The sequence below is a fragment of the Danio aesculapii genome, chromosome 16 (assembly GCF_903798145.1).
Source record: "Danio aesculapii chromosome 16, fDanAes4.1, whole genome shotgun sequence".
NCBI lineage: Eukaryota > Metazoa > Chordata > Actinopteri > Cypriniformes > Danionidae > Danio > Danio aesculapii.
In genome coordinates this window covers 15,335,770-15,362,496 of record NC_079450.1, presented here as the reverse complement: position 1 = coordinate 15,362,496, position 26,727 = coordinate 15,335,770, and the positions used below count along the sequence as shown (strand labels likewise).

Below are 26,727 nucleotides of genomic sequence, written 5' to 3'. Positions count from 1 at the left end.
TTATTGTGAAATTTGAACTTTTCATCATGATGTCACATTATTACAGAACATTTTTATGGTAGAATAACATTATATCATAATTAAAGATACAGTAACCAAAATGCTTGTGAAATGTCCTGCCAGATCAATATTTTCATTCAATGTTAATTAATAAGGTTGATCTAACAAATAAAAGGAGTTAAGGGGATAGAAATAACGCTTTAAAGAAACAGTTCACCCAAAAATGACAATTGTCATCATTTCCTCACCCTTCTTTCAAACCTTTATGACTTTCTTCTGTTAAACACAAAAGTAGATATTTTGAATAATGTTGGCAAGCTGTAACCACTAACTTCCCTACTATTTAATACTATGCAAGTAAATGGTTACCAATTTTTAGCTTTCTTCAAAATATCTTCTTTTGTGGAAACTCATAAAGGTTTGAAACCACTTGAGGGTTAGTCAGATTGGAGTAAATTTCATTTTTGGGTTAACTATCAATTTAAGTTAGGAATGGCCAGTTACCATAATTTACAGTGTAATATCGTGATTTGGTGGTTATTTAAGTTATTATAAGTATTTTAATGACTTATCATCAGTGTTAATCACAGATAAGTGGCTTTTTTTTTGGGGGGGAAACATAATATTCTTTTCATGGTTCCTTGAATAAATACAATGTTTTAAAATCAGCATTTTTATATATATAAAACCCTTAAAAACATAATTTTGTTGTAATTTTTTTTTTTTTTTTGCAATTTACTGCATTCTTATTGAATAAAAGTATTACTGCCCACAAACATTTAAATAGTGATGCAAAAATGTCTATTTTAAAGAATTTGAACGTTTCGTCATGATGTCACGTTATTACCAGTATAATTTTTAATTAGTACAGTAACATTATATCATAATTAAAGATACAGTTACCAAAGTGTTGTAATACAGTTACTGTATTTTTACAGTAAAGTCCTGCAAGATCAATATTTTCCATCAATGTTAATTAATAATATTGATCTAATGATGAATTTATGATCATTTTGATGATTACAAATAATTCAACATCTATCTAGTTACGTGACCGTATATTAAACTCTGGATGGTCTCAATCATGCACATCACCTGCTTTAATTGTTCTCCCTCATCTGGACACTGAAGGAATAGCGTCTTTATAAATGAAGGCTGAGCAAGAAATTGTAGGTAACAATTTTACAATAAAACTAAGTCATAGCCTACAGTACCTATAAATAACATGCAATTTAAAAGCATCCTGTTTTTTTCTATGTTTTATGTCCAAGTCAGGTGTGCACTTTAACAGATTAAAGGATGTATGGGCTAATAAAGTTGAATCAACATGGGTTTTTCTCCTGTTAATCATATAGCACATTTAGTTTTTAAAATTAATTAATACAAAGTTCAATGAAACAGTGATCATGCAAGCCATGTAACTGCACCGAATACAACACATAACATATTAAAAACTTCATAAGCATAAAACCATACAATAGTGCACCTGAAGCCGACAAGTGCATCTCATTAATTTCTCTAAAGCAGCGAATTAATTACAAAAACGCCGTCCTTTTTTACTTTAAAGTGATTACGGCGCAAATAAAAGCGCGCGCCGGTAAGAAGCACCTGCGCTGAGGAGCGCGACTGCAGTGACAGATGAGAGAGCGGTACTCACCTTTAACGAACATGAAAATTAAATCCAGGCAAATTGTTGCTTCGCTGCTTGTCATCACACACAGAGCACTGGACAGAAATATGCTCCATCCAGAGAGTCGAGCTCCATCCTCAACCCGCTGTGCAGATGAGTGAAAGTAAAGTACAGCGCGTTCATGTGGAGCGCGGGTCCCTCCCCTTCACGCGCTTCACTCCTTCAGCGGGTACGCGGATTTTGAGGGGAGGAACTACAGGTAAAACTTTTTGTTAGTTACTAATTAAATAAATGTGCAACGTATGCATACACGAATAATATTTTGTAATGTACGTTTTAAGTGTTTAAATTACGCACCATATATTAAATATACCAAAGACTATTAAGGGACTTTGAATATACTTGCTAAAATGTTTAAGCCAACCTAAACTATTATGGCTTTCCAGGTTGATTGGTTAAAAAATAATAAAACTAGACCACTGAATCAGCCTAAGTCGTTTTACCCCACATTAGCATGTAAACAATCGTGCATCTTACAAGCCTTTTAAGATAACGCGCCATAATATCATTCCATCCAAAATGGTGTGATCTTTGTGCTAGCAAGGTTTTAGATAAACATTAAGGTGGTCAATCCGTAATAAGTAGGTCTTACTGTGGTGTTTAAACTATAGTAAACCAATTGAATTATTTATTGTGGTAATTATAAAACTGCAGAGGTAATAGCCTACTAATACTATAGTAAACAACTGTACTAACATTTCTGCAACTAGTATTGTGTACTACAATAAACCAGAGTTTACTGTAGTTGAAACTAATGTATACAGTATTTATTCGTTTTTCTGTTCACTGTAGTTAATAATACTGTAGCCTATGCTACTTTAGTAATACACATACAGTATATTAGGCTTTACTGCGCAGCCCATGGTTAAAAACACTAAGCTAAATGTACATTACTATAACTGTAATATTTTTTTTTCATTCACAAATTATGAGTTTTGCTGTAAAACGTGTACTTTATAGGCAATATGTAGCCTAACTTAAAATGTCGTTCAAAACTGGCATCAAACCAAAACAATAACGGAGGTCCTACCTGAGGTAGTGATCTGCAACGGCGTGTTCAGAACGGTTCAAACATTTGTTGACGGTAACTTTGCAGGCAGCGACATCTTATGTTAGCTTTAGGGAAAAGGTTTCGCTTCCAAAAGAAAAACGGGCATTACATATTCAAAAAAACGTTCATACTGGGGCTCCACGATATTGGGAACATCTGACATTGCGATATTTTGTATTTCTGCAATATGAATACAATTTCATCAGATGGCTTGATTAGCTAGCCTATATTTGGGTGTAAAAATCAATTTAGATTGACGGCAAGTCAAGTAAAAATAATAAACAAATGGCAAGAATAGTAACAATACAGCAGAGAAAAAAGTTAAATAAAAAGTTCTGAAAATGTTTTTTTCAGAGAGTCAAACCGTATTAAGGGACAGAAATTAAATAATGAAATGTAAAACAAAAACACTGTAGTCTGTATAATCATTGTATAGTCATTGTATTAATAACTCAATAAAAAAGTAAAAGTGTTCTTCACTGAAGTTACAAATGTTGTAGGTTATCCCTTTAACTACCCCACCAAGAAAAAAATGTTTGGATTGCATTTCTTAACCTAGCATTGCTAGTTAACACACTCAATGCCTTTTTTTCAGCAAATCCCATAATTTCTAAAATATCAACCTCTACCAAATGGTTGATATGTTGATTTATGGTAAAAGTACAGAAATTAATACATTATGACAAATCTGAAAATATGAAGTGCAAGGCCGATTTATTAAAAATAATTATTCAAAATGAAACATTTTCGAACACTAAATCATCTTTATTTTTTGAAGTATGCCATCAAATATTTCAGATTCTCATTTAACATGCTTTTTTGTTTGTTTGTTTGTTTTGTTTTTTTACAATAAAACCAAAATCAAGTGTAGAAGTGCAAAAGGATTATGTTTGTTTGATTTGTTTTTTGTAAATCGACAATGCTGTGTGTGTAAACCATTATTTAAAACAGTCATTCTTTAAATTACTTTAATAGTCATTATTTCAAACAATTAAAACACGGTCAACCATTTGGTAGAGCGGCAGTCAGAGGGTTATTGTGCCTGAATGCTTTACACTCTCCTGATTTGCCTTTAATACACATGCAAATGAAAAAGTTTCACTCTGTCATGGTTATACTTTGCAATAACTCCAAAAATCTGTGATGCTCAAACGATATATTGTGCAGCCCTAGTTTACATATTTGTATATTAATCTACAGAAGACACTAACTCTTCCAATATTTAATATAGAAGTCTTAAATTGTGTTAAATATTATTGATTAAATATTATAGAATTTGTTGTTTTTTGAAGTTTTTAGGAAAAAGTTGCTATACCATGCTATATAATGTACTCACCATTAAACCACCCAACATGTAGATGATTATATTTTTCTTTAATAGAACACTAAAAAAGATTTTGATCTGAAATTGTGGTCCTCGATAATTCATAGAATGGAAGTCCATGGCTGCTGACACTAAGAGTGAAAACAACAATTGATACTTGTAGTAGCTAGCAATACACACTTCAGTGTTTGTCAATGCTATAATAAAAGGTAAATAATGCTGTAAATACACAAAAAATATTAACAATCTGCTTATTTAACAGACCGATTCACTTCATAAGACCTCTGCATCATTTAATTTAGCATTGCCTTAGAGCAGTGTTTCTCAACCACATTCCTGGAGGCCCACCAGCTCTGCACATTTCCATGTCTCCTTAGCCAAACACACCTGAATCAGATCATCAGCTCATTAGCAGAGACTGAAAGACCTGTAATGAGTGTCACAGACAAAGGAGACATCCAAAACATGCAGTGTTGGTGGTCCTTCAGGAACGTGGTTGAGAAACACTGCCATATTAGACTCTCAGTATGTGTTGACTTAACTTGGCATTTCATTAAAAAGAAAAATCTTTTTTTAATGCTCTACTGAAGGGAAAAAGCATTGAGAATGGCCTGAGAATCAGTAAATTTACATCAAATTCGTTAATCATCAAGCATGTTTCCAAACAGGCAACACATAAAACCAGGAGTCTGATTCTGTTGAGCCCATGATCTATTTATTGCTTAAAGTGAATGGGGAGATGGTTTCATATACAATGCTGTAAAATATCCCATGTGACCTTTAAAAGGTAGAAATAATGCTGGTATTCAAACTTGTCTTTGCATTGTAAAAATTAAAAAAAATCCATGGCAACCTAACAAGACACTCGATTCAAATCTTAAGAAGGAGAAAGTGGCTACGGTTCAGTTTATCTAGATTGTAAAATATACACAACGCTTAATTAACAGAAAGCAGCAGTCAAGTCGTACAGTACAGGAGAGCAGAAGCGGAAGGCAGATTAGTGTCTTGGAAAACTTGCAGTCCGTTCAATTCCTTGGGCATTTAAACAAACACAACAGGGCCTAAACGCACAAACCTCCCAATAAAGAAAGACCTGTACGACATCCATTCAATTTAACACTTCCTGTTCATAGCATTTACACGCTATCTTACACACAATCTGAACTCACATGGAACAAGATCAAGCACAGAAGAAAATATACAACATTTCGAGTTCCACACAATATAAAAATGACAGATTGATTCAATAAAAACAAACAAATGTATGACTGTACACCCCTGCACAGCGAAACATGATCATCACAAGGCCAAAACAATGTCGTCCTGCTATAGCCACATGCATCTTACAGCTCAATAAACATTTTTACAGTATAACTGACTTAAGGATGACGCGTGTATGTGTATATGTGTATTCAGTGTAGTATTTACCTGTCCCCAGGGGCGGATTTAGTGATTTTGGGGCCCTAAACAATTCCAGCCATGGATCCCAACAGCCCTAAAATTTTCCTTCGGCTTTTCCCTTTATTCATCAGGGGTCGCCACAGCAGAATGAACCGCCAACTTTTCCAGCATATGTTTTACACAGCGGATGCCCTACCAGCTGCAACCCAGTATTGGGAAACTTCCATAAACACATTCACACACATACACTACGGCCAATTTCGTTTATTCAATTCACCTAGTGCATGTTTTTGGACTGTGGGGGAAACCAGAGCACCCGGAGGAAACGGTGTCACCCTTAAACTGAATTCACAACTAAAAATAATAAAGAAATATCTGTATTATGTCTAAATATTTCATGATTTGACTGCTAGGCTGCTCCATGATTGGAGTGGGGGACAAATTTGCACAGATGTAACAGTTATGTCAAAACTGTATTTGTTAGACCCTCGCCATACAAAATATGATAGAAAACAATGTTATGTAATTTATGGGTATAATTTATATTTATAGGTATTTATCGGGGGGCCCCAAGCGGCTGCTTACCTCGCTTATTGGTTAAATCCACCCCTGCCAGTCCCAAAACGATGTTATGTAATCTATGGGAATAATTTATATTTCTAGGTATTTATCGGGGGGCCCCAAGCAGCCGCTTACCTCGCTTGTTGGTTAAACCCACCGTTGCCTGTCCCAAATGATGTTATATAATTTACGAGTACAATTTATATTTCTAGGTATTTATCAGGGGGCCCCCCTAAGCGGCCGCTTACCTCGCTTATTGGTTAAATCCGCCCCTGCCTGTCCCAAAACGATGTTATGTCATTTATGGATATAATTTATATTTCTAGGTATTTTTTCGGGGGGTCCCCAAGCGGCCACTTACCTCTCTTTTATTGGTTAAATCCGCCCCTGCCAGTCCCAAAAGTGTCCCAAAATGATGTTATGTAATGTATAATTTATATTTCTAGGTATTTATCGGGGGGCGCCCTCAAGCGGCCACTTGCCTTGCTTATTCTTTAAATCCACCCCTGCCTGTCCCAAATTATGTTATATAATTTATGGGTATAATTTATATTTCTAGGTATTTATCAGGGGCCCCCCTAAGCGGCCGCTTACCTCGCTTATTGGTTAAATCCATCCCTGCCTGTCCCAACATGATGTTATATGATTTATGGGTATAATTTATATTTCTAGGTATTTATCGAGGAGCCCCAAGCGGCTGCTTACCTCATTTATTAGTTAAATCCATCCCTGCCAGTCCCAAAACGATGTTATATAATTTATGGGTATAATTTATATTTTTAGGTATTTATCGGGCACCCCAAGCGGCCCCTTGCCTCCCTTGTTGGTTAAATCCGCCCCTGCCTGTCCCAAAAGTGTCCCAATACGATGTCAGGTAATTTATGGGTATAATTCTTATTTCTAGGAGTTTATTAGGGGCGCCAAGCAGCTGATTACCTCCCTTGTTGGTTAAATCCGCCCCTGCCAAAAGTGTTTTAAAAATACTTTATAAATTTCTTTGCCTCTAAATCAATATTATATTCAAATTCCTGTGCTGAAAGGCAGGCAATGATAAATCAAAATTTTCAACATGATCAAACCCTGATTTTCTCCAAAATATATTATTTCAGGAATGCATATAAAAGTATTCTAAAAATCAGAAAAATAGAACTCGATTATAGTACAGTGCATATTTTTGTACTTGTTAATCCTTAAGAATTCATGTCCAAAATGGCGCAGAACACACACACAAAAATAGTGAAATACCTTCACTTGTGACATGATAACTTCATTTGTGTACAGTAAAAATATGGGCAATTCCATGTTAAAATACTACCTGTGAAATTAAGACTCATAAAAAACAAAGGCAAAACATTTAGGCACAATATAAAACTGGACAAAAATGTCAGAATGAAACTGACAAAATGAATCATTAAGACTTTTTCTTTTTTTTGCTTTGGGTAAAAATATTTCATACCTATAAAAAATTGTTTGCTTTTGGATTTGGATGCTGGTGAAAACGCTACCAGGCCTCAAGCTGATTCTGCTCCATTAGCATTAAGTTTCTCAATCTCTGGTTGTCTTGGTGCTTGGCCGTCTTGTAGATTGCTTTTCTTTAGGCAAGGAATACCATGCAGTTTCACAAAGTAAGCAGAGTCTGCAAAGAAGGCTATCGTGGACATGAAGCCAAATGCCTGTAATGCAGGAAAGACAGCTGAATGTTAGCTAACAGTAGCAGCTGTGTTGTCATGATTTATTTGTGTTTTAATGCCAAATCAGCAGCACTGGGTATATTCATGACAACATCAATAATAAATATTTAATTTATAATTTAATATCATTAGTGTTTCTTAACAAACCTGCCTTACACAAAAATACAGATAACATTACTGATAAAAACGTCATATAAGATCCTTCAGTTTGATCAATGATATTGTAAACTTTCTCATCATTAAAATATCATTTAAAATATACATTCTATTAAAATAATAATAATACATTTTGTTTATATCATGCTTAACTAATATTACTAGCTTAATAATCTACTAATTAGCTGCTTCTTGATAGTTAGTAAGGTAGAAATTGGGTTTAGGTTTTCGGTAGGATCAGTGGTGGAAAGAGTACAGAAAAAAAATCATACTCCAGGAAAAAGTCCCATTACTTGCCCAAAAAAGTAGCGCAAGTTTAATAAATGTCTGTTGTAAATATTACTCAAAGCATGAGTAAAAGGTAGCCCTTTTAAAGGTACTCAAGGGTAGGAAGTAGTGATTATTACACTGTGAACGACTGATGCATTTTCATGCAATTTGTGCAGGCATGTGTAAACGTAACATTCTGTGGTGGATTAAGTTATTGTTTAGTGTAAGGCCCTTTAGCCATGTTTTTAGTCATCAAACAGTAAACGTCATCTTCTCATCAGTGTCTAAACAGTCTCTGAGTTGGTGAATTAGTGTTGTAAAGAATTTGGACATCTTCTTGGATTATTTGAATGCTTCCAAACACTTTGCTGCATTTATAAAGTGCCCATGTCTTGAGGTTGTTACTTTCTAAGTGTGATGTATGATTGGAACGGGAATCACAGGACTGATTTTTCCACTTAGTGAATCCCAATAGACAACATGAATAAAATAAAGTAGTGACTGCAGGTTGAAGGAAAATAGTGTGCAGTAAAAGTACCCATACAGCACTAAAAATGTACTCAAGGGAAAGTAAAAGCACACATTTTTAAAACTACTCAGTAAATTACAATTCCTTAGAAAAACTTTGAGTATTTGATACTTTACACCACTGGGCAGGATTAGGGATGCAGTATAAGATCATACTTTATAACTACTAATGACCAGTTATTATCTTAATAACAGACAGGTTATAAGCCAGTATTTAATAGCATGAATTGTGACAAACTAAAGTGTTACCAAACATTCTTACAAAAGTCAAACAGGTTTCTCTTCCTTTTTAAATGAATGGGCGTCTGTAAGTGTGGCCAATTCTACATCTTGTATGTACAAACTGGTTATAAGCAGTGTTGTCATATCAGCTAAAATACAAAAATCAACCACAAACATATATTTAACTAATAGTAAAACTAAAACAAAAAATTGCAAATAATTACCATAAATGCATATATAACCACAACATACACACATATAAATATATAGCCACAATATATAAATATACACACATATGTATATGTTGGAGTTATATATGTATACTTGATTTTCTATATTTTTAAAAACTTATTTATTTATTACTAAATATATATAGAGATAGTTTTTTCCACATTTAAAAGTATATATTATAATATAATTGTATTATTCAGGAACTTAAGTGCCAATTAAATTATTAAAGTGAAAAACAAAACAATAAAAATGAATTTAAATTGTTAGCAATGATACTAAAATAATGGTGTCATACCACTGCACCCTGCTCCAAGCCCGTCTGACCATTGCCTGCTGCAAACACAATGCTGGCAATGAGGAACATGACTGCCATGCCTGATGTGTATGTAAAATCCTATGAGGGAAAACAGGTTCAGCATTATATTAAAGCTTTCTATACTGATTCTAATTCACACTAGATTCAAATCAATATATATTTATGCAAATTTAAATAAATATTATGGAATTTGTATTATATGTTTTTTAGAAAATATTGCTAGAACAATTTATAAAATAAAACAGATTTTACTTGGCAATAACAAATAATAATAGTAATTTTACGAATAATATGCATTTATTTATTGTAATTTTACTATTATTATTTACTCTTTTACTTACCAGTGTAGGCCAGCAGGTAATTCCGACTCTCTGGTGGAGATGTGTGGCCAGAAGGATGAGGAGCAGAAGTGTGAAGAGGAAGGCTGTGCAACTGACAAACTCAAAGAAGTAAAGCGGTCCACAAGACACACAGTGGGACACGATCTCCTCCATCACGAAAGCCACAAATGACAGGAGCTGAGGGGACACAAATTAAATGTGAGTGCGTTAAGTAGCCACCAGTGGGCAGCAGCAGCTTATTTACTTTGGATAACTCAAGATAAAATAAAAGATTTTGTCAGACTGCTCTCCAGAGCTAAATATTCTCTTTAATCTGATGGAAGCTGCTTTAAGACAAGGCACTGCAGGCAGATTCACTGATTTGTTGTTGTTTTGGTTTTGTTTTTTTTGTGGGGTGGGGCTTTTTTGTTTTGTCACACTTTGTGTATGCCTCGATTTCAATTATTACATATTTTTAAAGGCTGTTCTCTCAAAATGAACTTTTTTTCCTGCACTAAGTCATAAACCTTAAAATTCAGCAGCACTTACAAGTTCACAGTTTTTATTCATAAATAAATGAGTTCATACAAAATTCGTCTGATTATATACATGTTTTTGAACCACTTGGTAAAGTGTATAATGTGTACAACTCTTTGTTAATGAATGCTACCGAAAACTGTAGCATAGTAAACTGATCAACTGTAATAAATGCTGCACAGTTAGTGTAAACTGAGGTGCATTGTGATGCTGTATAATTATAGAAACTGAAACCTATTGAATAATTTGTTTATTACTACAGTTGTGTCGTACCACAGCAACAATATAATTTCTACTACAGTTTAATTCAAGTAATTATCTAAAGTATGCTTCCAAATACTATAGTATTTACTAGAATATTTTTTCACGCAGTGTAATAGCTTATACAGTGTCTATCGCCTTGATGACAGGCAAATATATTTAATTTGTTGTTATTCAATTTGTTTTTTTGTTGGGTGGGGCTTTTTTGTTTTGTCACACTTTGTGTTTGCCTCGATTTCAATTATTACATATTTTTAAAGGCTGTTCTCTCAAAATGAACTTTTTCTCCTGCACTAAGCCATAAATCTTAAAATTCAGCAGCGCTTACAAGTTCACAGTTTTTATTCATAAATAAACGAGTTCATACAAAATTAGTCTGATTATATGCAACTTTTTTTCTAACTGTTTGCATTATATTTTGAATTATGGAGTGATTAACCTCTTAAGGCCCAAGGTGTTTTTTTACATGCATTTTTTATTTCTCTTTGCTATTTGGGCTTATTAGAATCTAATAAGAATAAAAAGAATTAAAAAGTATCATCTTTTGATACGATGTACTTTTAGAGAAAATTATGTCCATATATGTGGACTCGTGCTCCGAATTTACATAAAACACTTTTTCCTGAATTTTTTTTATGCACATTTAACATAGAATTTTTTTTTTAACTTGCTTTGACTATCAGAGGGTAAAAAAAAAATTCCCCATTTTGGACAATTAAAACTGGTGTTTGGGACATTTCATATGCTGCAAAACAGTTGCAGGATGACACTGTATGTCTGTAACAAAATATAAAACATTCAAAGTATTTTAAAAAGCCACTTAAGAGCTAAAATGTGCTGTCCACGACTGTGGACACTCAAGCCCTAGGAGGTTGAAAGAAATTCCCAAAATCCTCTTTGTAAAAATGCTTCGCTCTAATTTGTCAAAAAATAAATAATTTTGAACAAGACTTATCCAGTGTTTCAGTTATGTGCTATGAATGTAATATGCAAATTCCCCAATGCCTTGTTTGCAGATTTAAAATGTAACATTTTAGCAAACTTGTAATACAAAAATGCTTGCAAGTCTAAAATTGAATGAATGAATCAAATAGGAAAGTATGGTCATAATAAATATCAGTTCTTTTTTATTTTACCTGATTTACTTATCTTGCCTTAAAGCACATGCTGCCTCAAGCATCAATTAAAACTGAGTGGAAAATACAGCAGGTGAGATTTAAAACATAGTACCAGGAAGGGAATCCCCAATGGTGCGAATAGTAAAATTTATCAAGGACATTCATGCTGGGAAAAAAACATTCACACCCAAGCAGAATTGTTTACATTTCCTTTGCACTAATACCACAAAGTCTTAAAGTGTTAATCGTTCATCATGCAAATTATGATTTGGTCACATGTACACTGTTAAATAACTTCCAGTACAATAGGAAATGCCAGCAACAGTTCCAGGAAAACCTTGCCTTTAGTGAAATGAAACTAGAATGAAATGACGCAGGTCATGTTGCGAGGTGACTCTAATGTGCTATAGGTTGTTTTCACATGACGTCATTGATGAAATTCAGGTGGAGGGCAGAAAGTGATACTTCTACATAGTATTCTCTATCAGAACATCGAAATGTTTCTGTTTTGTGTTGTTTATAATTGTTTAAATCGGCCAAATTAAGAAATGAAGAACGGCTTTTATAGACTTCCAAAAGTTTTTGCTCATGATGGGGGAAAAAAATTAAAGAAACTGTTTAAAAACAGAAGAAAAGGTGGCATTTAATAAACAGTTATTTAATACATTCATGTGTACAAACTTTTTTTGAACGCGTAATTCGTTTGACAGCACCAATAAAGCTTATATACAGGCCTAGCTATGCGTATAAATATGTTATATAAAAATCAGATACAAACGCCACCTCACTTATACAAAATCCAGGAGAAAATAAATAACATACCCTGCCATGTAATCGCTGTAATAAAATATCTGTCTTGTTTTGCAATAATCCACGTCTTTACTGGCATTTCGGTGGAGTAAACAACTGTAACATTAACGTCTATATGCGCAGCAGTGGTGAATGTTTGTTTGATGGTTAAGTTCATTGCCAAAAAAAAAAAAAAAAAATGCAACCTTTGTGACAAAACTAGATGGTTGTTATTGTAGAGCACTTTTTCCACCTTACAAAAATAAATAAATAATAATGTAGACTGTGCGTGCACGCTTTTGTATGCTTTCATCTCTTATTCCGTGATGGAAGCTGGAAGATATATCCGCATGGGGAAAAAAAACTCTAGTAATTTATAACAAACATGTTTTTGAACCACTTGGTAAAGTGTATAATGAGTACAACTCTTTGTTAATGAATGCTACAGAAAACTCCAGCATAGTAAACTGATCAACTGTAATAAATACTGCACAGTTAGTGTAAACTGTGGTGCATTGTGATGCTGTATAATTATAGAAACTGAAACCTATTGAATAATTTGTTTATTACTACAGTTGTGTCGTACCACAGCAACAATATAATTTCTACGACAGTTTAATTCAAGTAATTATCTAAAGTATGCTTCCAAACACTATAGTATTTACTAGAATATTTTTTCATGCAGCATAAGCTTATACAGTATCTATTGCCTTGATGACAGGCAAATATATCTAAGTTCATTAAGTTTATTCATTTAAATACATTAATAGATCAGTAAATAATAAATGATGAAACTGGTTGCATTTATAGACATACTTACCACGTAATATAAGAAGACTTCGTAAAGAACTGTACTCATGCTGGAACATTTACTTATAGCAAATAATATAAATTTATAATCAGAGCAGCATTAAAGTAAAAATAAATCCATTATTGAGGAAAGAAATAATTAATAAGTGAAAAGTTTCCTTTTCTTGCTAAACAATAGCTTATTCCTATTCTTAATAACTTAAAGAATCATTTTCAAACTCAGAAAGCAGTTCAGTATTGAAAGAGAAACATTAGGACACATGCCCTGTACTGATAATAGTCTTAAATCAGATCGTGCAACGTTAATATTTTTATTTGTACATTTTCCAGAGAAGGCTCCCATTCATTCAAAGGTAAACCGGAACTAAAAATACACTGCGTTGCCGATAGGGGGTGAAGTGACGTCATTGTGAAAAGGGTCTATTTCACGCAGGGCCGGAGTGGGACTCCTTTTCAGCCCTGGAGTTTTAAGCCTTAGACCGGCCCACCTCAGTTCACGACTGACTATATTAAAATAAGGTCATTTCCAATTCAGTTTCTAATGACACCATCACGTCTTTTTCAAGGAAACAGCTGCTTTAGAACTTCGTTTTTCAGAAATATGAGAACATTAAGGGGTAGCTAAATCTCCAACACTATTCTTTAAAACATCACAATGTCCTTTCCTACAATATCTGAATATATATTCTGTGCAAAAGTCTTTATATATATCCAGTCCCTTGTAACTGTGATCACACAAAAAAATAAAAATAAAATATGTACACCTACATAAGTAACCCAAACAGTAATTTATGTCTTAACACTAAAAGTTAAGAAAAAAACTAAAATTAATTTACTCAGGTGAGGTTCGAACTCCGGTCGGCGGCGGCGTAACGCAACATGCTGACCAATGGACTACAATGGCACTGTAATGTCAATGCATGTGGAAGAAAAAAAGTATTGCACTGCTTCATCTGTCATATACAAGACTCTTTTAACCACAGTATTACTTTCTATTGATGGCTTAATGTTTTTGTCCCTTTTTAAAGACTTCTGATCAAATTATGTCAGATTTATTAATGTAGTGAATCATCTGATTTGCATTAAGCAGGTGTAATATTCTTACATTCACTAAGGGGCCGCTGTTTGGGGTCTATTGATAATTACATCATCATTAACCTGCAAGCTGCATTTTGCTCACGAGGCTGCGAGAAAATAAATAAAAAGTGTGGGGCTGCAGCAAAATAATGAATAAAAAGAGTGAGGCTATGGTCAAACAAATAAATAAATAAAAAGAGTTCAAGCAGCTAGGGACACCAGCCCTCACGGCCAAAAAACAGACCGGCCCACCGAGAATTCTCCTGGTCCTCCCGATTAGCCAATCTGGGCCTGCGTGATTGAAAACAACCTATAGAGTAGTGGCTAAAGATCAATGTACCAAGCACTTTCTGCTCTATTTCTACCTTTTTTTGCTATTAAAGCGAGACACAGATGGCAAAATATAGTTTTTAATTCTCTTCAGAATTTCACTTTTAAAGTGTTTTTCTCAGTCTAAAGCCACTGTCACACTGGACTTTGCTCCCCATACATTTTCATTCATACGCACACGAATGCATTAGACCAGAAACGCAAGCTCGTGCAACAAGTTTCGCAGCTCGCTGTGGTGCAAAGTTCAAGCTTGGTGAACTCTGACCTGCGAAATTGCATCACATGACTGCATCGAGATGAAGAGCAATCGAAGATCAAAACATGACCTCTCTGTACAGAAATTTAAAATATGGACCAATCGCTCACTTTTTTAAATGTCTAATCATCTTGTTTAATCCTGCTCCTCTTGGCAGAGCTGTACGACAGAATTTTGCATGCTTAAACTCGAATGTGACCGCAGCAGAATGCAATACCAATGTAGTAAACACTTCTCCATCTGCTGATTACAGAGCTGGCTTTACTGCCAAAATGTGCATGAATATGGCCTTCTATTACTCACCCAGCTTTGAAGTGTTACTTGAGTCAAACTATATGTGTCTGTAGATTTCAATTACAATACATATTTTAAAAGCAATACATTTCAAATTAAGCAGCACTTACATGCACCAACGTTTACAGTTCCATTCATATCTACTTTCTGAATTATGGAGTGATAAAAGAGATATCAAAATAATTCCCTCAGTTACAATAATTATCAAAATAAAAATTGATCAATGTGGTAAACTGGAACTAAAGTTTAGCATTGTATATTTAAATAAATCATGCCCTGTTTGCATATTTAAACATAACATTTTAGAGAACTTGGTATACAAAAAAATCTTTGCAACTCAATGTATTGTGAAAGTGTCAGAGTGGCATAGTTCAGCCAAAATTACCTCATTATTTACTCCCCTCACATGGTTTTATGAGTTTCTTCTTTTGAGCACAAAAGAAGACATTTTAAAGACTGCTGGTTGCTGGTACCCATTGACTTCCATTGTATTTTTTCCTATTATGGAAGTAAATGGGTGCACCTACCAGCAATTTATTTAAAATTCTAACTATATCTAATATCTAACTATATTCTTTAGTGTTCAACAGAGGAAAGAAATTTTTTTATGCCTTTATATTGTAATACCTAGACCTTATACGTCATAACACTGGAAATGACCTTAGAAAATAAGAGCAAAAACATCTTTTAACATGGATTTAACAAATAAAAGCTTTCAGCTAGTACAAAGATATGGAAAAACTGTTACTGTATTACTGTAACTGAGGAGGAACAGGAAATCATAGTGTTCTCTTTTATACAAAAACCACCACTTTAGAAGAAACGACATAATGACAAAGCCAGATTAGGCCACATGTCTGACTCATGATTTCTGTTTTAAGTTTTGACGGCCCAGACGGCTAGGAAGGAACAGGGCAGGTTCACAATTTGCAGTAGTTATTGTGAATTTAAGCAGCAGGACCTTATCGCTAGCACACAGAATCCCTTCAAAATCCTCCGTCCAAACAAGCTTAAAAATACTGCCTGCTCACCATTCAGTGAAAAGACTTCAAATGTATCAATGCATGTCAGTAAAATGATTAAATGAAAGCATACTAGAGCTCATTTCAGTCTGACGCTGAAACACAAATGCTAAAAGCAGCTCCTGGAAAGCATGCAGGAAGATAATTTCATTACAGTACTAAAAAAAAAAAAAAGGATTTCAGTGCAGTTACTTGACTGTGGTAAACCGTCTCCCCACTGATGAATACACTGTTGGTAGATTGAGATCATTTGATAAAAAGAGGTCCTACAAACTGAACAAACACTGAAAGCTGTATATTTAGATACACAAGGATTAACAGCAGGAACTAATATCAGTAGATGAGAAATAAAACTTTGACATTTTAAAGCAGAAACTGAGCAGCTAAAAACTCCCATGAATAAGCCCTCACTTTAGATTTACAGTAAGTAGATGAAACCAAGAGTTTGGTTTGCAGGTGATGGTTTTGATAAAGTATTTTAAATAGATATAATCTTCTTACTGCTGCCTATTTTTTACATGAACAAGTACCAAAAATTATTGTGAAAAATGACCTTTTACAATTCACAAAGAGTTAATGTGAATATGTAGATCCATACGGCAGACTAAGTAACGTTATAGCGTTAGCTAGTTAACATAGTGACATTGTACAGCATTTCAATTCCGCTAGCTTACATACATTCACAATCCATTATGTATGATGAAGCATACAATTTAAATCCTTTGTCCAATTTGGTGGCCGGACATTTAGATGATAATGAGCATATCCGGGGGACATCTGTGATGCTTAACTTTAGTAGTTTCTGGAGGCTTCTTGTATAAAACAACGGCCTATTAGAGGAGAATGAAAAAGTGTTCTATCCAGGTTGACTGGAACGCGAAAGTTTTTTTTGGAACGCGCATTTACTCTATTATATAACGTATAAAACACTACTTACTACTCACTACTGTCAATAACAAACCGATGGCGCATATAAACTAGCAATGGGCGGAAGTGTGAATCCGGTTTGGTCACGTGACGTTTGACATATACCCTATTGGGTAAGCTAAACTGTCCTTAGTGTATGAGTGTGAGTGAGTGTGTGTGGATGTTTCCCAGAGATGAGTTGCAGCTGGAAGGGCATCCGCTGCGTTAAACATGTGCTGGATAAATTGGCGGTTCATTCCGCTGTGACAACCCTGGATTAATAAAGGGACTAAACCAAAAAGAAAATGAATGAATAAATGAATAACTCTAGTAAAATAATTATTAACCAAAATAATTTTTGTTTTCGGGAGTAAGGCGCATTCTGCTTCTAGTTAGATTTTAGAAAAACTTCCAGTACTAAAACCCCAATCATTTAGCTAGTCTGTTATTAGTTGCTTTACTCTAAATAGGGTTTTTATGTGCTTGTAGTTAGTTGGTCAACAGTTTTATTTTATTGATTTCCTTTTATTATTAAAATTTTGCATAAATATGATTACATTTTTTGTCATTTTCCACTTTGCTTTAAGACAAATTATTCTTCTTGATAGGGCTGTATATTGCGATATGAATACAATTTCACAATTTCAAGATGAGTTGAATAAATGTTTGGAAAGATTTTATCATTTTAGACTGATTTGGATAATTCATAGGGGAGTGCATAAAATATAATAAACAATCTACAAGCTTAGATAAACTCAATAAAGAAAAAAATACAAATGAAATATTTTGTAATATATTTGTCTTATATTTTTGTCTTATCTGTAATATTTTGTCTTAGTGTTATCCAAAGAGTCGAAATCCATTCAGGTATACAGTAATTGAATAATAATCAAATGTAAAATAATACTGCATAGTCTTTGTTTTATAAACAATAAAAAAAAAAGATCATTATTCATTTTTCAAAGTTACAAGTAGAACTATTTCTTATGCCTGAATGCTTTTATAATCCTCATACCTTCACAGGCCTCAAAAAACACTTGCAAAATGATAAATTATAATTCATACTCAACATTGCGTATATATTCGCAATGTGATGCTGAAACGATGTATATTGTGCAGCCCTACTTCTTGATAAAACAAAATTAAAACACTGAATACAATTCTAGTATACTCAGCTTTTTCTTTCTTTAGGGGGGATTTAAGAGTGCAATTCTGTAAAATGAGATTTAAGTTTTCAGGATTTCAAGAAACATCCTAAGCATTTCAGAAGTAAACAGTTCATTTAAGCAAGAGTGGGCAGGTATGAAAGAACCTAGAGGACTGGGATTTTTTTTTTACTGTTTTGCGTAGGGGATGGCAAAATGGCTCATTGGTTAGCACTTTTGCCTCACAGCAAGCTGGGCCAGTTAGCATCTCTGTGTGGAGTTTGCATGTTCTCCCAGTGTTGGCGTGGGTTTCCTCTGGGTGCTCCGATTTCCCCCACAGTCCAAAAACATGTGCTATAGGTGAATTGAATAAACAAAATTGTCTGTAGTGTGTGTCAATGTGAGTGTGTATGGGTGTTTCCCAATACTGGGTGTGCAGCTAAAAGGGGCATCCGCTGCATAAAACATATGCCGGAATAGTTGGCGGTTCATTCCGCTGTGGTGATCTCTGAAATAGAGACTAAGCCAAAGGAAAATGACTGAATGTTTTGCGTAGACCTCTGCATGACGTATAGATGGATGATCATGGTTTTGTTTTCAAAACATTGCAATTTAAAACTTGTTTTCAATCGTTTACATTTGCAGGCTGCTACATGCCATTCGTTGTGTACCTGAAAGTCCAAAATGCATAAAAACCTTTCAGCTGAAAACCATCCTATGGGAATGCCCACTTAAAACAACTCTAACACTCAACTGATCTAGATGAAGTTACAACTGCATGGGAAGTACCCAGGTGTTTCAGTGTTATCTCGCTGGGAAAGCAAAACGGGAAATTAAATGCCATTTCAAATATAAAATGCAAACTAGTTACAAATCATAATCATAATCTCAATATCTGAAAATCTCTTCCTCAACAAACTTGAGAACGAAGTAACATTGTACAGCATATAATTTAAACTGTATAACTGAACTGCCCATTTCAGTTCTGTCACCGGATCATGATTAATAACGTACTGTTCAATGTCACGAGGAGAACACTTGAGCACATGGACAAAAAAAACAAGAAAAACTCCAGTAGCAATTTCCCTGAATACACTACAGGCTTAAAAACTTGATAAATCTAATTTCCTGAGAAGCATGAGACCAAGGACGCGACCAAATGGGAATTTACTCCTAAAAAAGGACATTTGTCTTAAGAGTTTTATCTTATACCTTTATGTGGTAACTACTGGCTAAATTTAATCAGTTCAGGTCCATTATTCTCTGTACTTAGGTTCTTGGTAGAGTATATATCTCAATGTCATTGAAACTTTTAGAGCCACCACAACACACTGTGAAAGTTAGGAATGAGCCTATAATTGAATTTAGCATCTGCTCTCTAATTGCATTTACAGTTTAATAGGCAGACGGCCTTTTCAAACACCTGATATTGCTTAAGCATGTCAAACAGACAATGCCCTTTGGTCTTTTTTTCCAGGTGCGATCTTGCAAATTCATGCACTTAAAATGAAGTGACAACCAATTGAAGAGAACCCCAAAATTGTCTCACATTTGTCTTTTAAACGCTGGTGCAACAAACAAAAACGTTTGAAGTGCAAATAAGAAAGTATAACAAAAAAAAAACTACTGATGAAAATCTGTACCAAGCAGATCATTTAACAGGATACAGACAACGAATCGATTAATAATCGATTTGTTGTGTCGCGCGACGCAGAGATGTTTGATTATAAAAAAAAAATAATAAAAAAAATTTTAGTTGAGTGCAGAGTAGGCTAGGGCGGTAATAGGGTAATATGGTATACCGCAGGATCTAAAAATAGCAACGATGTCAGTTTCAATACCGTTATACAGTCATAAAAAAACAATGCACTTATATAGGATATTATATAGGACTTATATAGGTTTCGCGCAAACTAAGGTAGATGCCTTAAAAATATTTTACGCTCAATGCATGCAGTGTAAATACAAACAATACAGTTTAATTATGATGCCAAAATTAGGCCCCGTTTACACTACACTGTTTTCGTCTTAAAATGCATAAATTTTGCTATGGTTACGCCATCCGTCCACACTATTCCGGAGTCTTCGAGCACCGAAAACGGAGCATTTTGGAAACGCTGAAGAGGCCATTTTCATTCTAAAACGGTGCTGCTCCATCTCAGTGTGGATGGAGGAAAATGGAGACATCTAAAAGGCTGATTGGGGCTTTTTCCTCCATATTAAGTAGCCTACACACAGTTCAGTCTTGCATTCTCTCCTTGTAAGTTCAGACATGGCAAGTTTGATATGAAAAAAACAAACTTCCGAGTACACATCGGGTAAATCTCCAAAGGGAAACGTGTACTTTATAACCTCATTCACATCACTCTGGATACGTTGTTTAACTTTCTTAACAATAAAATGAAAACATGATTTGAGGAACTGCCAATTTTAATTTGATATTAGCATCTTAACAGACACCATATATGTTGAGGCTTTATGTAGCTACATATTTATATGACCGCCATCTTCACTGTATGCATATTTATAACAAAATGGAGCCTATAACATTACTGCCTCCTTTCATTCTCATTGAAAATACAAAACTTAAATTCAAAACCCTCTCTTTCATTGAATATCAGTTAAATTAATAATCAATAATGGCCATTATAAAGGTATAACGTTCAACAAGTTTATACAATATAGGAAATAAAGGCAAGCAATCAATCAATATGCAGAATCAGTGTCTACGGTCACATTAATTAATATATTAACTTAATTTATCTTTGCGCCCAACCAAAACATGTTACCTGAGAACAAATAATAGATTCAAAAGACCAAAGTCTGGGAATATGTCGTTAGATATAGACAATAAGATGAATTAAATATCACGTTTAACAAATATAATGAGATTAGATCCAGCGGTATATTCTTGATGAACAGTCCGACGTGCACAGCTCTCCTATGGGTAGATGTGCTCAAAGCACGCTGCAGCGCATGCCAGAGTGTGTGTGTATGGTCACGTGATATGCGTTTTCAGTGATGTAATGTAGACGCAGAGTTGTTCAGAAACGCTGGGTGAAACGCTAGTGTGAACGGGGATCGTTTTCATTCCAATACGATGTTTTAAAACTAAAACGTATTGGTGTAAACGGGGCCTTACTTGAGATTTCCAAAACACGACAATATCCCTTTAATAGTGACTTGAACTGTAGATAACACAACACTTATTCCTGACATAAATAAAATCTCAATTTGACACACATGGAAGATACCAAGGAATTGGAGGGAATTTTTTTAAACTTGGGACAAAGACCTACAGTCTAAACTATTGTACAAAAAGCCCCATGAGCAATAACCAAGCAGCACATGACTGTAATGCTAAAATGCCTGCCTTTAATAAACAGAGCCCAAAAAGTTTCCATCCCCCATTGGCACATAATTAGCATTATCAAGGACGTGCTAGACTTGCCAGTGGATTTGTGATAAAGCAGAATGCTTCATTAGCATGTACCAGAAACCACAGTATTCTAATGAATATGTAAAATCAACAACAGCCATATTTTTTAAACCGCTCCTTTTATATGTTACTGTTTAGTGTTATACACTTTCGGGAAAACTCACACACTTGATTTTCAACAATCCCCAGTAAACCACGTTCTAACTTTAAACCAGACAAACCACTTAGTCACAAATGACCTCTTAAGTCACCGTGCTTTCTTTAATATGAATCCTTTCACATAAACGGCTATGAGACTACTTGAAAAGTCAGTTTCTCTGGAAATCCTGGATTTACTAGGTATACAGTATGTGTTTAAGGCAAAATGGAAATATTATTTGTTTCATTCAATAAAGTTGAACATGTCTTCCAAATTTCAATTAAAAATAAAGTAATTAAAAAGGATTTTCTTTCCAGAAAATGACATCTTGTGACAATAACAAAAGATTTCTACCAAATACTTTTTTAATTTGTTTTTTAGGGTTAAAACTTTGGCATTGTGTTGTCCAAGAATGATTATAAATGAGTAATGTTTGCAGTAGTTTGCAAAACAATAATAAAATTAGATTTAACTTAAACACATACACTACCTGACAAAAGTCTTGTCGCCTATCCGAGTTTTAGGAACAACAAATAACAACTTGACTTTTAGTTGATCATTTAGTATCAGAAGTGGCTTATATGAAAGGCAAACGCCCCTAGATTATGTTTATTTTACCCAAATAAAAAATGATTTTTAATTTTTAATTAGGACAGTAAGCTCTGACTGTGCTTAGACAAAAGTCTTGTCACTGAACAGAATAGAATATAAAGTCATGGTGCAGTGGGGAAAGAATTAATATTGTGTATGACTCCCATGAGCTTGGAGGACTGCATCCATACATCTCTGCAATGACTCAAATAACTTATTAATAAAGTCATCTGTAATGGCAAAGAAAGCATTCTTGCAGGACTCCCAGAGTTCATCAAGTTTCTTTGGATTCATCTTCAATTCCTCCTCCATCTTACCCCAGATATGCTCAATAATGTTCATGTCTGGTGATTGAGCTGGCCAATCCAGGAACACATTGACTTTCTTTGCTTTCAGGAATATTGATATGGAGGCTGAAGTATGAGGAGCGCTATCCTGCTGAAGAATTTGCCCTCTCCTGTGGTTTGCTATGTAATGGGCAGCACAAATGTCTTGATACCTCAGGCTGTTGATGTTGCCATCCACTCTGCAGATCTCTCGCACACCCCCATACTGAATGTAACTCCAAACCATGTTTTTTTTCTTCACCTAACTTGACTGATATCTATGACAATATTGGGTGCATGTGGGTTCCAATAGGTCTTCTGCAGTATTAGTGATGATTGGGATGCAGTTCAACAGATGATTTATGGAAAAAAATGTAAAAATTTTGCCACTTTGCCAAGTGATCAACTAGAAGTCAAGTTATTTTTTGTTGCTCTTACAGCTGGGACCGACGACAAGACTTTTGTCAGGCAGTAAATTGTAAATTGGAATCTTTTTTGATTGCTGCATATGTTCATAGCTTGTGTGTTATGCAAGATAACATTAAAGTACAGAGTCAGACTGAGGTAAAATTGGTTTTATATTCACACATATTGGACTTTCTTAATAATATAATTTAAGAAAAGTATCTAAATAGGGAAGTCATATTAGCAGCCAATGACTATCAAAGTACAATATTTTTCACAGTCATATAAATAGTGCTAATGTTGTTTTGAAGTCACACTTACATGTGATTTCAGACCGAATATTCAGAGTAGGCTAGCATGGAAAATAAGTTGTCCCTGAACGAATATAAAACCAACCTTACCTCAATAAAGTTCAGTGGGAATACGTGTTACTTACCATTTCGACCACTTTTATCGCACATCGAATTGTATCCAGGCTGTCTGATGGCACGTTGAACCATATTTTAGTTTTGTTTGCCTGCGCTGCTGCTGGTGTGGTGGTGGTGGTGTTATACACCGGGTCTTGAGTGGCCATACTGTATTTACTGTAGCTAAATCTGATAACGAAAAGCATATAAAACAGTTTAGCCATAACAGATGTTCGCGCTTACAACCCAGCAGAGCTATAATATAACGTTATAGATAACATATCGCATAATAAACAACGTAACGAAACACCGACAGCTGTATTTCATGTTAATAAAAACGAAAGTGAAAAAAGTCAGTCAAGTCTAAGCTAACAAAGTCTATCAATACAAAGCGATCGATATAAACAAACTCAAGTGATGCAGATGCAACCGCTCACGTGTGATAGCAATATGAATAAAGATTTAAGACTGAAATACCTGTTTGTTTTGTCGGATGGTTGTTTTAATATGCTCTGTTTACGTCGTTGACTCGTCCTTTGTGCGGAGAACTTGTGTTTCACTTCCGCCCTGCCCCAGTTTTCTTTTAATGAAGGAAGGGCTTCCTGCGGAGGCTGCTAAAGTCAACATCGATTGCGTGTGCACCACAGGGGTGTTTCTGGGATTTTTGTTCTGCGATTTTCTCATCTACAGGCAGGGATCTTTTTTAACACTTCATGAAGAAAACAAAAAAAGCTAATGTACTCACTATTTTCTCAACATCAAGTGGTTCCAAACCATTATTTCTTGATTCTGTCAAACACAAAATAAGATATTTTGAAGAAAGCTGACCACATGTGAGGTTAGTCGGAAAAACAAATAGGGATGTCAGCTTTCTTTAAAACTGTTTTTTTTTTCTGTTCAATAGATTGGAACAAGTGAACAGTGAGAAATTGATGCCAAAAATAAAGTTTTGGATAAACTATATCCCTTTTACGTTTTAGCCATGCTTTATTTTTTTTGAGTTTGAATGCATATTAGTGGTTTATTAGTGTTGAAGATATGAATTAGCACATTAAAAACTATGACTTTAAATAATAAACATGTTTTAAAATACTATGTTCAGAATTTGAGTTTTAAACTATAAGCAAAAGAATAGTTCAACCAAAAAACGGGAACAAATCACTATTGCTTTGCCTTAAGTGGTTTCAAACCTACATTTACTGGCCACTTTATTAGGTACACCTGTCCAACTGTTAACGCAAATTTCTAATCAGCCTATCACATGGCAGCAACTCAATGCATTTAGACATGTAGACATGATTAAGATTATCTGCTGCAGTTCAAATCGAACATTAGAATGGGGAAGAAAGGTGATTTAAGTGACTTTGAACTTTGAACGTGCCAGACGGGCTCTGAGTATTTCAAAAACTGCTGATCTACTGGGATTTTCATGCACAGCCATCTAGGGTTTACAGAGAATAGTAAAAAAAATAGAAAATATTCAGTGAGGGACAGTTGGGCGCAAATGCCTTGTTGATACCAGAGGTCAGAGGAGAATGGCCAGACTGGTTCCAGCTGATAGAAAAGCAACAGTAACTCAAAAATCTACTTGTTACAACCAAGGTATGCAGCAGAAGACCACACCGGGTGCCTCGCCTGTCAGCTAAGAACAGGAAACTGAGGCTAAAATTCGCACAGGCTCACCAAAATTGCACAATAGAAGATTGGATAAATGGTGCCTGCTCTGAGGAGTCTTGATTTCTGCTGCGACATTCAGATGGTAGGGTCAAAATTTGGCGTCAACAACATGAAAGCATGGATACATCCTGCCTTGTATCAATACTTCAGGCTGGTGGTGGAGGTGTAATGGTGTGGGGGATATTTTCTTGGCACATTTTGGGCCCATTAGTACCAATTGAGCATCGTGTCAACGCCACAGCCTACCTGAGTATTGTTGCTGACCATGTCCATCCTTTTATGACCACAGTGTACCCATCTTCTGATGACTATTTCAAGCAGGATAACGTGCCTGGTCATACAGCGTGAATCATCTCAGACTGGTTTCTTATACATGACAATGAGTTCACTGTACTCAAATGGCCTCCACAGTCACCAGAACTCAATCCAATAGAGAACCTTTGGGATGTGGTGAAACGATCACATCATGGATGTACATGCGACAAATCTGCAGCAACTGTGTGATGCTATCATGTAAATATGGACTAAAATCTCTGGTGAATATTTCCAGTACCTTGTTGAATCTATGCCATGAAGGATTAAGGCATTTCTGAAGGCAAAAGAGGGTCCAACCCAGTAAAGTAAGGTGTACATAATAAAGTGACCAGTGAGTGTATATGAGTGTCATTTTATGCATAACACAAAATACCATATTTTGAACTTAAACTTAATTAGATTTGAACTTTTGACATTCAAGGTAGGAAAAAACTATAGTGGAAGTCAATGGTTATGAGTTTCTTACATTGTTTAAAATATCTTGTTTTGTGTTCAGTCGTTTAGAAACAAGTGAAGGGGAGTAAATGATGACATGAGTTTCATTTTTGGGTGAATTTTCCCTTTAATGCTTATTGATATTTATTGATTTAGCTTGATATAGAAACAAAACCACAGCAGTACGAAAATAATTCAGAATTTTGAGGAACTTCTTTATTAAAGATTGTACTACTGTTACCAATGTAATATTGTTGAAAATGCTACATAAAAAAAATGTGTTTGCTGTTTGTTCAGATTACTTCTAAGTAAACTGAATCAACACAATTCTTGAGGGTTTTTAAGTCAACCTAAATGTTTTATGTTCAATCTACATAAATTAGTAAAAAACAATGGTCACACTTTATTTTGATGGTCCATTTGTTGAATTTACATCTACATGCCAACCTGGGTCGTCGCTGGGGGGGTAGGTTAGGACAATTTTAAGGGCCCATACATCTAGGGGGCCCCCAGAGACAGTGTCAAGGGCCCACTCCTTCAACGCCCACCCCCCCATCCCCCACCACCACCACACCCGCCATTCACTTTCAAACGCGATCACCCCCCCCCCCTCCCACCCCACCATCCAGCACTTAACTTTCATACGCTATTACTTGTCAGAGGGCCCGTGGCGGCCAGCAGCACCCC

At 34.9% G+C, this 26,727-nt stretch overlaps 2 protein-coding genes across 2 annotated transcripts in view; both read right to left on the bottom strand.

Annotated features, from left to right (window-relative positions):
• cpne4a (copine IVa) overlaps window positions 1-1,802 on the bottom strand; it is a 120,261-nt gene extending 118,459 nt beyond the window's left edge. Inside the window, exon 1 of the mRNA XM_056475517.1 lies at window positions 1,658-1,802. The gene's annotated coding sequence lies outside the window, so the exon portion shown is untranslated. The remainder of the gene's footprint in view (window positions 1-1,657) is intronic.
• A 2,956-nt stretch (window positions 1,803-4,758) lies between these two features.
• cmtm6 (CKLF-like MARVEL transmembrane domain containing 6) lies at window positions 4,759-24,207 on the bottom strand. The gene is made up of 5 exons (XM_056475431.1): window positions 24,091-24,207; window positions 23,643-23,802; window positions 9,783-9,959; window positions 9,421-9,519; window positions 4,759-7,700 (listed from the first exon to the last, which is right to left on the bottom strand). The coding sequence occupies exons 2-5, from the start codon at window positions 23,778-23,780 to the stop codon at window positions 7,539-7,541; spliced, it is 576 nt and encodes a 191-aa protein (XP_056331406.1). The 5' UTR covers window positions 23,781-23,802; window positions 24,091-24,207; the 3' UTR covers window positions 4,759-7,538.
• Between the last annotated feature and the right edge of the window lie 2,520 nt (window positions 24,208-26,727).

Coding starts and splice junctions, on each gene's coding strand:
- cmtm6 (XM_056475431.1), bottom strand. CDS start 23,780: ATGGCCACTCAAGACCCGGTGTATAACACCACCACCACCACACCAGCA. Junction 9,960..23,642: donor CGATAAAAGTGGTCGAAATG/GTAAGTAACACG, acceptor GTGTCCCCTCAG/CTCCTGTCATTTGTGGCTTT. Junction 9,520..9,782: donor TTACCTGCTGGCCTACACTG/GTAAGTAAAAGA, acceptor TTTCCCTCATAG/GATTTTACATACACATCAGG.